General features: G+C 38.1%; 1 protein-coding gene across 11 annotated transcripts in view; it reads left to right on the top strand.

The window, feature by feature from the left end:
* The first annotated feature begins 3234 nt into the window (after window positions 1-3234).
* LOC122536768 (sodium bicarbonate cotransporter 3) overlaps window positions 3235-12998 on the top strand; it is a 37386-nt gene continuing 27622 nt past the window's right edge. The window contains exons 1-2 of one of the 11 annotated variants that reach the window (XM_043669425.1): window positions 3235-3487; window positions 4206-4433. Coding sequence is in view for 8 of the 11 variants with exons in the window: in XM_043669433.1 (XP_043525368.1) it covers window positions 6886-6926 (41 nt within the window). In the remaining 3 variants the exon portion in view is untranslated. Of the gene's footprint in view, window positions 3488-4205; window positions 4434-6292; window positions 6927-12998 lie in introns of those variants that run through there. The other 10 variants (XM_043669432.1, XM_043669433.1, XM_043669423.1 and 7 more) reach the window with 10 other exon arrangements.

A 12998-nucleotide genomic window follows, 5' to 3' on the forward strand; every position in this document is an offset into this window, starting at 1 on the left:
GGAATTTCGAAAACTTTGAAATTTCGCTTTGTTTCCAAACATTGGTCTGTTTGTTTTGGTTTCCAATGTTTATTTACATTTTTATGATTGTTTGTTTTGGTTTCCAATGTTTATTTACATTTTTTTTATGTAAACACACTTTGTTTTGAAAAATTTTCGGAAATTTACAATCGGAGTTTCGAAAACTTTGAAATTTCGCTTTGTTTGCAAACATTGGTCTGTTTGTTTTGATTTCCAATGTTTATTTACATTTTTTTGATTGTTTGTTTTGGTTTCCAATGTTTATTTACATTTTTTTGATGTAAACACACTTTGTTTTGAAAAATTTTCGAAAATTTGAAATCGCAATTTCGAAAACTTTGAAATTTTGTTTTGTCTGCAAATACTGATCTGTTTATTTTGGTTTCCAATGTTTATTTGGTGTTTTTATAATTTATTAACAGAGAAGGGAGAAAGAAGAGAAAGAAGAAAAGGAGCCGGAGGTAATGGTGACAGGAGAGAGAGAGAGAGAGGCGTAGGAGCGAATGAAAAGGTGTGAAAGAGAAAGGAAGGAAGGTGGAGAGTAATTGGAAAGTGATATTTTGGAATGTGGCAGGATTAGGAAATAAGGACAACGAATTCTGGGGGAAATTAGGAGAGGGAGGTTATGTTCATGTTAGAAACATGGATAGAGAAGAAAGGTTGGGGAAAGATCAAGCTATAAGATTTGATTGACATAGACAGGATGCAAGTAGGAAAAACAGGAAGGGAAAAGGAATAGGAAGTATATTAGTGGAGGTGAGGAAGAACTTGGAAGTGAAAGAGCCGAGATCGGTAGGGGAGGAGTGGATAAATTGAAAGTTAGAATGAAAAACGACGTATGGAGATTGGCAGAAATATATATGCTGTTGGGGATGGAGAGGGGAAAATAGAACTTAGAAATAGAAATTAGAATTTTACTTTATTTTATTTTTATTTTATTCTATTGTATGTGTTTTATTTTATAAGAAAAATGTATGTAGAATGTGATGGAGCGGAAATTATAATCCTTTGGGAAATCAATAAAGATCTATCTATCTATTTATTATTCGACAGTTATTTAGCTCGTTTGTAACAATTAAACAAGTTTCATTTCTTTTATACTGCTCGTCTCTGCTTGCTATTACTTGCTTTGGTTTTCCAATTGACTGTTTAAGCATAGAGTGCCCTAACACAGACGAGATATGTGAAATATATACCTCGTCTGAGGAAGAGTCAATGAATGTACCCATGTTCTGAAATACCGACATAGTAAAAAAAAAAAATCATTGGTTCTTTAGCGCTCTCTACGCTTAAACAACGGCGGATTGGAGAACTACATCAAGTTAAACGATCGAAGTTGGTCAAATAGTGAATGCGCCAAAAATATGGCGTTTTGAAATCCATTATAGTATTATCAAACTTTCAATATGGATATATCAAGCTAGTAACTAATCGAAATCATTCTTCTACATATAAAAAAGAGATCTAATCCATGTTTTACGGACTTTGATGGTTTTTTTCTTTGGATATAATAAATTAAAATTCTAAAATTATTAATATCTGATTTTAAGTATAAATGATTTATACTTTATAAAGTTTTTAATGTAACTACACGTAATAAACTGAGATCCGGATTTCTGAAGTTGAGGTTTATGTACACGTGAAATAAAGGCCGCTAATTTTTAACTAAGGAAAATGACAAATGAAAACGTTGTAAAAATATAATTAAGAATTTATATTTGGAGCAAGGTAAGATTTTGGTAAAATGTTGTGTGTGGGCTATTTTCGTTGATATATCTTTCTGATTTATACTTTGATCCCTGACTGAACCTTAAACGACACAGCGTGACGAAATCCTAACAATATATTTAAAGACTCATCGATTTTAGATTTTCTACTCATTATCGAAGCATGTTTGCTGATGTGCGAAAATTTTGTCAATTTCTAGAACTAGCCTACTCATCAGGACAAAATTTAATTCTATATCTCGTCTGTACTACTGTACTATCACTATCATGATAACTTTGGTCAAAGTTTATTAAAAGAATTTGAGCTTGCGGAGAAAAATATAAAACCTACATAATGTTGATCTTTCTAAGCACTGAGATCTGACAAAGCTTTTTGTTCGTTTGAAGTAAAACATCAATCACGGCACCGCCTTCGAGGTGTTTTCGCACGGAGAGATGGGGCAACGACCTACATATATCCAAGCGGGTAATCCCTCCGCCCTCAGCTTCCAACCCTACGCTGAGGGAGGAACGATCGTACTTTCACTTTGCTTTCGCAGCAGCACAAATTCAGTTTCGCAATTTTTATTCATTTTTCCCCTTTCGACTACAGAAGAAAAGGAATTACGACGACGAAGGATCCTTTAAATGAATTCGTTTGTCCTTCTTCGCAAGTAGCAACATGCCTCACTCAATCAGAAGTCTTTGACGCATTCACCATAACAAAAATATCAAACGAATATTTAAGGATCATTAATTCGAGTAAATAGAATATATACAATATATCTGCTGTATCATAGCGCAACTTGTAAAATATACGTTCATGTATTCACATATCGTGCTTCGTCGATGCACGATTACGAAACCGACAATTGTCAATTATTATCGGAATTGATAACCACAATTTCACTTATTTATAAAAGAACAAAAAAATTGATTAATTGATTATAGCCGCTGAATGAAGAAGCATATTCTTGTTTCCCTATACACGATTTTCAAACATTGCGTTCGCGTCGGACGAGCATGCTCAAGAAGCAGAACAGGAACATGGTTCATCAAGTCAACAAAGTCTTCGTCACAATAAACGCCATCCACCTGTAACATTCGCGGATTCCCCGAACTGAAAGACGTACATATACTACACATACTATTTTAAAAGGCACGTATACAATATATAAAAACGATAAAATATGAAAAGTCGTGCGTGAGAACGTGGAACGTCAATTCCTTCATACACGTTTCGCATGGTACACGTTTGGTACACGTACGTAAGCGGTGACTTCTATTCAGAAGCAATGATGGTGGTCGAACGGTAGAAGAAAGGCAAAGCAACGAGAAAGAAGGGAAAAAAAAGGGGGATGAACAGTTTGGAGTAGATGGATCGGTAGCCATCGGTGGACGGTCGCGAAGAGGCGGTGGGGCTGGTGGCGGAAAGAGTCGAGCTGGCCACGTGGATCAATACCGAAGAGGGTGAAGCTGCCTCCACCGTTTGCGAGTAGCAGTATGCTCGCGCCGCGGATACGCGCCGCACGTTCCTCGCTCGAGCCTTTGCACACAGTGAGCAGCCAGCACACAGCACAGGGTTCAACGACTACGCAAGCAACGTACTCTCGCGTACTCCAGCCACTCGATCTTCCCTTTGCTTCCAATTATCGTCAATTCGAGCTTGCTGCCCCCGCCAAGGATTCCCATTCGCTCTCCTCTTCGTCCGTGGCCGTACAAACATGACACTCGACTGCGATCCCGAGGGAATCTCCGAGGTCTTAAACCAATTCTCGAGAAAGAGACTCGCTCGGCGTTTGACCCTTGCCTCTCCTTCTAATCGGCCTGACACCTGTCACCACCGACTCTCCGCCAAACGGATTCGCCACTCGGCTGCCTCTCTTGCAAACAATGTCGCCGGGACGCTCTCGTTCGCCTCGTTATCGCCTCGTTCTTTTTTCACCGAATGAGAAAGTTTGACAGAAGAAACGGGAATACGGTGAAAATGGAATCGTTTTATTTACTCGTTCAAGTGCGAACAGTATGAGGGTCGATGCTTGGATCGTTGTTCGCGGATAGCAGCTGAGAAACAAATTGAACGACTTTCCCTTTTGACCAATCTCACCAGACACCAAACCTTCTTCTTACTTTTTTCTCTCAATGTTGCAAGTATATTTACAAATTTCTCTTGCCCATAAGAAAAAGTTGCTCAAAGAATAATGTCATCTGGATGAAAAGAGAGAGAGAGAGAAAGAGAGAGAGAGAGAGAGAGACAGAGAAAGGGCGAGGCAGTCGATCGCTTTGTATTTCGATCCCGAAACGGCAAGATGGTGATATCGGAAAGGCAAGGGAGGGGCGTAAATTGCTGACGAGTCTCGCTTCTCGAAAACCCTTTCGTTCAGCTTGCTTTCGATCTTTTCATCTCGCGTGTCGACGCGTGAACGACAAAAGGAACTCGTGACAGATCGGCCGCGTTTCTGCTTTTTCTGCTTTCAGCGTGCGCCGTTGTATCCATGGAGAACGTGAAATGACGTGCTGATCGTGGGTATCGGTGGGTCCGGTGGTTTAGCGGTCAAAATCGCCAAGGTGTCCGGATCAGTGCGCCGACGTGCGAGTTTTCGCGCGGTGATGCAGATTGCCTGATAGAACGCGATCGCGTTGCAAAGGAGAAACAGTTACACAAGTGTGATCAAACGGCGTTCGAGTCTTCCAGCGAATTAGAAGGTGAGTATCCTGAAGATCCCTTCTTTTCCCTCGAACAAATTGAAGCAACTTCTTATTTGGAGAAGTCGTGTGAATCATCGAGAGTTAGCGAGACCGAGTTTTCATCGACACGAGCGTAAAGGGAATGCGAAATCAAACGAAACGTCGAATAGTTGACAAACTCGTCGCCAAAACCGAACAAACGACGCGTAAAGATAATGTGTTTTATCAGGTGTCTTCTTATCAAAGTTATTTGCTTCCAGTTTGATGCGATTAATGTTCTTTCTCGCAAATTAGGCGTTAATCACAGATCAAAGCAAATAATCACTTTGAATGATAGGTACAATGGATGCGTGTCCAAAGATAAACGTTTTTGATAATGTCAGCTGAAAAGTATTAATTTGTCAGATTATCATCAAACAAAAATTATCAGGGAACGATTAGGAACTACGACCAATTTGTTATCAATTAAGAAGTACTAAAGAACCGCCATCAAGGCAAGAACTATCTAAAAATCTAATGACTAAGAATAAACAATCAGTTTATCATCGACAAACATTACCAAAGAACTGCTGAAAACACAGGAAAATTCAATGACTATGAATCAGCAATTTATCATCAGTCAGGAACTGTCGTTGTCTGGAAATGCAACGATGGAAAAACACCAATCGACTATTAATTTACCATCAATCAAAGATTCCTAAAGAACTGTTCGTGCGAAAATGCGACAAATCAACCATCGATTTATCATCAATCAAAAAAAACTAGCATCGAGCAAGGCAAACACGCACGTAAATGCTTGTGCAATTAAAACTTACAAGTTAATTATCAATTCATTGTCAAATCAAGAACCACCAAAGGACTATCATGAAACAGAAGAACCACTCGTACGAAAATTAAACGATTAAGAACTAAGACTTGATCAACTGTCGACTTATAATTAAAAAATTTGTCAAAGAACTGTCCATAAAGAAATGAAACGAAAATTCGACGACAAAGTCGCGTGTAAATATTTCGTGTAATTTTCCGCGAGCGATCGACTATCGAACCGTGTTATTTCTGCCGATCATTATCGTCGATTGATAACGAGCGAAAGGCCAAGCAGTTCGCTGTTGATGCACCGCATTCGTGTTTTCCCACCTCTTGGCCAACCTGTCACCTGTTCTCAATCATGTGAAAATCTTGACTGCGTAACTAGTTGACTAGCTGGCTTCGAGCGGTTTCCATCGATGTTCGGAGATCGCGAGGTCAACGCGACGATAAGTTTCTAACGATCGTCGCGTAAATAATTGCGACACGCGGTCTGACCTATGATCGTTTGGCGATGATATCACCGTTCGCCGCCTCGAGCCAGTCCGCCGGCTATAATGAAAAAAGCAAACTGAAAAATTGGCTGTTTGAACAGAAGTTTAGCGAGCTGCTGCGAAGAGCGGGCAAACAGACAACGGCGATATCAATTTCTCAGCGTAAACGTTTGCGGATTACCCGAGAATTGATTGCGTCTATTTACACTTGGCACGCGTGGCCGTGCTCGCACGCTCGATTTTCTTTTGAAATGTCGCCCATCGATCTCGTGGACGCGGCTTGAAACGAGAAGAGAAGAGGAGTTTGCCGATCGCGGGGGAGGGAAAGTAATCGCTCGGAAAATCCGTGAAGTCGTGGGGAAGTCGTGACTTTTAAAGTCTCTCGAGTCGGTGTAGATTGCGAGACGAAGGTTGAGAAATTGGCGAGTTTTAATATATTCTGGAAAATCTAGGAAAGTCACGAGTTGAAATTGTAAAAATATGCGAGCAGAAATCGCGTGAGAAGATCAACAAGGAAGTTGTAAGTTTGTTGTAAGTCGTGGCACACGCAGAATTACGTCTAAAACATCCGAAAGAATTGCAAACCGACGTGAGATTAGAAAAACTACGAGGCAAGATTAGAAAAATTCCCGAGTCACGATAACAAAGTTCATACACGTTCGAACAACGATCTTTCGAAAAGCACACGATGTCGGAGCATTATCTCGTCAGTGTTCGACTCGTCAGCGTCGGCTGATTCATGTTCCACGACTGTCGCCGATCATCGCGAGTGGAAAGCCTTTAGCCTTTGGAACACAAACACACACCGGTGTCAGCCGATGGTAAACAGTCGATCGGCGATCATCGTGCCGTTTAGACGTTCGTAAACGTCCATAGAAGCTACGAGTGTGAGAGTGGACGCGCGAGTGCGATTAACCGGCACGGACCGCGATTACGCTGTCTGTCTAGCAGCCAGCGTGTCAGCGTGCCAACGTACCACCGTACCAAAGCGTGTATCACCAGCGTGTGCATCACGCCCACGTTTCTATTTCCCTGCTAATCGAATTCGGCCATGAGGATCCTCGTCTGACCGATCTCATCGTCTGCAACGTCTCGACCGGCTTCGATATCAGCGTCGCCCTAGCTTCCAAATTTCGAGCATATATTTTCGGAGGAGGAAACGCCGGACCATGAATTCGAACACTCCCAGGCACGAACTGTACAATTTGAGGTAACCACGTTTGTCCTTGATTTAATTGGCAAGGAATTCGAGCACGATGCAAATTCCTAACGATTCCGAGGATCGTCGAATCGAATCGATTCTTTCCCACTGACTTGTCATCTGTCACGCACATCTGTGGGACAAAATTCGTATAGACATATCATTAAATAAATATCAATCAGTGAACACATTTCGTGAGAATCGAATCAAAGTTACAAATCGTCTGCCAATGGCACGTGTTTGGAGAAATGCATCGATTTGTTCCGTAAATTCTAATTCTAACAAATTGACATACTCGGTTAAAGGTCATTGGTAATATCGCAAACTACGTTTCGCTATTGAAGCCGTAAGATTACACTTTGAATTTTTAATTTTCGTCCATTCATCGAGACACTGTACGACACTGTCTTATCTTGCTAGGTTTTTTCAAATAAAAGACGAGAAGTAAAAGAACGTTCTTTTTCAGTGCTGGTGTAATATTTTCCCTTCCTTTTAAACGTCAGCTGGCTTTCAACGGTGTTTCAACTTTAATAATCATGTTACTCAACACAATGGATCGAATCCTTATCAACGTGTGTTTAAAGTTATTTTTAAAGTTATCGTTTAAATACCGTTTTCCTGTTTATCGCCCGAACGAAATTTCCACGTTTTATCAACGTTGAGCAACAGCGCTCGTCTGTCGTTCCGTGGCGCAATTTTCACTGGTTTCGTTTCGTTCAAATTATGCCTGATTCAAACAGCTCGTCCGCTCGATACCGCGTTAAAATGGAATCGTTGAGCATCGGGAACATTGGTTTATTTGTTGACAGCGTTATCGGTGACCCATTTTTCATTCCATTCGACTCTGGTGTCACTCTACATCGAATTTTCGGCGAAATGGCGGAAGCCGGTGTTCGTCTGTCTGTGCTCAGACGCGAACAGCATTGGAAATTCATTAAATTTCGTACGGTAAATAAAAGTGAGTCTCGCCGTCGTAAAATTGAAACGGCGTGACGCGCGATTTCACACTGAAGAAATATGCCAATATCAATAAAAGAACGCAAAACAACAGAAGAAAATTAAGAAAATAGATTGTCTAGACGATAAGTGACTCGACATCGTTGATATTGAGAACGCGATGGTATCAAAGTGTATACTCTGCGATAATGAAAGAGGAAGCTCCCTCAGACAATTAGGTACTTACATGAATGAAGTGTACTTACATGAGTTAAATGTTAAAGACGATTGTCGAGGTAATTTTAATTGCTGTAATATAATTATTACGATATCATAATCAAACAGTTCCTCTGACTGAAGATTTTGATGACAAAAGAATCGAAAGGTAACACAGGAGATTTTTATAAGTTATTTTTAAAAATAACTTACGCTGACTCGCTTTTGAATGTTTTATATGATGGATTGTAATTGTTTAAATTGCTTTGATAATCTACTTTAGTGAATTTCTATATATTTATTTAAAAATTAGTATAAAACATATGTACTTATAATCTTTTTCATTTTGAACTTCACCAATATAATTAGGACAGTCGGATCTTACTACAGTGGTAATAAAAAAATGTCGATGTCAGTGTTTCATATAACACACATATAATATATTCAAAAAATAAATAGAATAGTAATAAACATGCTTGCAGTTGTAGTTGTTCAAATAATTTTGCAAAATACATATTCATATTAAATATCTTGTAATAACAAATATATGTCATATATCTTGCAATCTCGTGTTAATAAAATGTCAAAGTGTTTTGTGTAATGCACGTAATGTATTCGCAGAAAGTTCAAATATTTTCGTGAGAACGTGCGTCATATATAAGATGGTAATATTAAACTATAAAAGAAAACAAACTGTCAAGATGATAAGTGATTTGATATCGTTGATACCGCGATGATTTCGAAGTGATACCTCGACGATACCCCGCGATAATGAAGCAAGAAGCATGTTCCCAAGTTTAAAATCTTAGACGACTTCACCTTGCGCATTACAGTAATCTTGGAAATGATGCGCGTTAACACGCTACGTTGCGAAATTTTCATCGTAACTCGCCAACGCGCGAAAATAATTTTAATGTTAAAGCGCGTCGTTGCTTTTCCGCGATGAAGTTGTTCCAACGACCTAGTCATCCAGCTATGGTCGTTGCAAGCAACGCTATCTACAGTAAAGAGATTTTCTACGACTTCTTTATTACTACGTATAGTACAGTATAATACCGGTTACACTTTTATTGCACTTGTATTACATGTATTTTCAAAGGAACATATTGGATCAGTACATTTTATTAAAATTCCTATGGATGATAAAACATCTGACACGTTTCTTTTTATTGGACACAGTCCATCTTGAAGATCTATATTTGTATATACAAATTTACATGAAAATGGATTTAAAAAAAATCCAAATTTTTAATACGTTATTTTAACACATTATACATGATTTTTAATTTAAATTTAATACATTATTATATATAACAGACTGTTAATCTAAATTTTTAATGAGATGAAATATGCCACCAAATTTTAATTTTAACGACTATAAGCAAACCTTTTAATATGAACGATGGCTGATAAAGAAAATATAATATCAAATGCAATATTTCATTGAGAATTACAATTTACATAACTTTCATCGCAATTTGCATATACGAGCTTGTACAAGTTTTACTCCTCTCGAATTAGGATTATATAAATGACTATAATCATTTTGATCATCTTTGAACTGACTATAATAACTTGAATTAAGTTATTAAGTTAAGATTTTTCTGATTTTTAGTTAAAAGACTGTACAGTTAAAAAAATTATAGTATCTTTCAGTTTTTTATTTTTCTTGCATATTTCTTGGCTGTGCTATGCCAATAATGGTAGATGTATTAAATATATACTCTATACAAGGGAATCACTATCGATACCAGAAGTATGTCTACTGATATTAGAGGATCCACATATTTCGTACGCAGAACTTTTGGCCGATAGTATATACGTAGATTTGTTTTTCGAATTTCAGTTTAAAAATTAATCGGAATTCTAGAGATCGTTTCTATTCTTGGCAAAGAAGTCTCTATCAATCGTGATTCTCCGCGCGTCCCACGAATCGAGCCGACTCATAACCGGCTCGGTCGTTCAGACGATTCTTCGTAACGAGCAATTATTTCGATCGTTATACTTTTACGTTTCAATTATACACGACCGGTGTTCGTGCGAGCGGCACAACTTTGTCGCAGATGAATCGGAAGAAAAAAAAATATTTGCCGTATCACAAGGACTTTTTCATTTGACGTTGTTGACGCTCGTTAATGCACTTTCCGCTGTTCAGCGATCGTCGTGAATTTCGTCGCGTTTTTTAGCACATTATAATTTTTAATTTAAATTTAATACGTTATTATATATATAACAGACTATTAATCTAAATTTTTAATGTATATATCTATTCGAGTATCGTGCCCGTTTCATTCAGATATTCTTTCGAAATTGTCGCATGCATCGATTAATTGCCAGTTAGCTTTCTCGAAGTCGAACGATCGAAGTTGCGCGTGATATGGAGTAAAAATGTGGAAAGTGGCTCAAGGAATGAGGATTAGTGATATCGAATACGAGACATAGGATATTAGATATGTGGAGCATGGGGTGAAAATGTTTTAGTAGTGGAAATTTCGATAAAAGATATTCGTTGGAGACACTGGAATGGAATAGTACGAGTAGCAAAGTATTAAAGTATTCATTTTGCGTGGCTCTAAATAATTGATGTCCATATACACTCATATTAAATAGATATCTATATACATGTATAGAAATTAATTTAATCGTTTCGATTAATATAATCGTGACAGTTGAACCTCGCTACAAGTTGATAAACTATCAAAGTATTTCACGTAACACAATTTAATAAAATGTTCCTATACATTAACATTCCTATACAAACGAGAAGAAAAGGCGTGATGTCTGGGGAATATATATCTCGTCTTTTCATATCAACGGATACCGGGTTGACCTCCAACAATTAAACAATTATCGTGTGCTTCCCTCGTTTATTATGCCACTCTCCTTTTGTTGAAGCGACAAACGAGAGGGCCGACCATTATGTAAAACTACATGTATATATATATACATACACACAGGCGGAACGTTGATAATCATAGTGTAATTATCTACTTGACGGCTGGTAATCCTCGGCTGACCGGTTCGACATTTGTCGCGATCTTGACATTCCGCCAATCGGCCTCGATTAGAAGAAGCTTCCTCGATTGTACTAGATTTGACCGAAATTTCGCTCGTGAAAATTCTCACAATCCCCTGCCATTTCGCGTAAATGCACTTCCTCGATACAAAGTTTTCACGTATTGTACATGATCAGAAAAGTATATTAACCATACAATTATATTGGTCAGGTATGAAAAGAAAATTATATCTCGCAGAGATTACAAAATTATTTAAACAATCACAATCCATTACACAGACGAGCTTCCATATTCAATGAAAGCATTTTTAACTTGTTATATGTTTAAAGTGGTTACATCCATTTTTTTTTTTTTTTTTTTTTTTAAATATATGATCATCGTGACTAAATATCGCTCACTTCCATAGACTTTTTTCACGACAAAGTAACAGCCACTCAACGTATATAGACTCGGCTTACACGTGTAATTATAATGCGCAGCGTAATCGTACAGTTGCAGCGAAAAAGTGTCGAAGAACACGTATCTTTCGAAAAATACACAACGTCTGTATACTTTCCAGACTGCGTTTTCACTCTTATCGCGCTTAACGCTCTTATCGCTTCCGAATGATACACATTATCGTTGCCGCATTTTTCGGACGGGATCACGTAGTTCTTGCGATTGAACGAGAAATGTTGACATAGGTATTAGAAAATTATTGCACGATACGTAATTTTAAACTTCAACAGTCAAGTATTAAATGAGCGTATGTGCATGTCTGAAGCTTCGATCATTTTTGCAGAAATATATATATCGACTAACGTAAGATTTAAAAGCATTTGGTTTGCATATTTAAAACAGTTTTGTAGTATTTTCGCTAAATAGATTAAAAAAAAAAAAGAAGAACGATAAAATTTCCCGACGTTTCGATCTGATGCATACTTGTTCCACTAATTTATTAATCTCTTGCGCTGGAATGACGTGCCACGCACGTCGAGAACTTTGTGTTTCCAAAATTGCAATATTTTTCTCAATTTTAAGTGTATTTAAGTATAACCCGAAACAAATAATAAATTTATTAATTCTCAATAATTTCTGTCCAGTGATATCATATAATACCGACGAGTTTAAAAAGAAAGCGACGAATTATTGTATACGGTTTGGTCACTCGTTATGGTCCGCAATCAGCGCAAGTGGTTTAAACTGTACTGTACTTGTACTGTGCGCGTCCACACAGTAGTGGATCAACATCAAAATATAAGAATAAAACTAATTTTATTAATTTTACATTAAATTCAAGTTCAAACTTAATGACTTTTGACCACCAGAGCGTTCGCAAATTACAGATTTAGTAGGAAGTGATTTTTGGCCTTCCCGTAGATCCACAATATTTTTTCTAAAGAATAAAAGCACATTGAGGTGAAAGGAATGAAAGATGAAAAGAAAACGACAGAATTTTCCAATTCTAACAATCCAATAACCGTCAACCGATCAAACTGTTCGAATACTTATGAACTGTACTGTACGTACCAATGCGTGTCTGTCTCTGTCGAGCACGTTATTATTGCCAACGTTTTTCTCGCTTTATTTGACCGAGGTACTCTCGGTTTGTTCTAACGATGAGTAATAAGATTGCCCGAGGAGGTGGTGGCTATCTTCCGCCGTTGCAGACATCGTGGCGACAAGGATTTACCGATCGGGTCGCCAAGGCGATTTGCCATTATCGTCGTCATCCGCCGCCACGTCCTCGCAATACTTTCTTTCGTTGAATTCATGAACGCAATGCCTGATGCATTATTTGCGAAAACCTTTGGCAACGGTCCTTTTCTCGAGAAATTTAGTGTAATTGAGCGGACGTCGAGAGTCGAGTAAGTAAATTCTTCGTTTTGCTTCGTTCTGTTCCATCGGCGAGGATTAAACAACGTCTGGGTGC

The sequence above is a fragment of the Frieseomelitta varia genome, unplaced genomic scaffold (assembly GCF_011392965.1).
Source record: "Frieseomelitta varia isolate USP_RPSP 00005682 unplaced genomic scaffold, Fvar_1.2 scaffold_870, whole genome shotgun sequence".
NCBI lineage: Eukaryota > Metazoa > Arthropoda > Insecta > Hymenoptera > Apidae > Frieseomelitta > Frieseomelitta varia.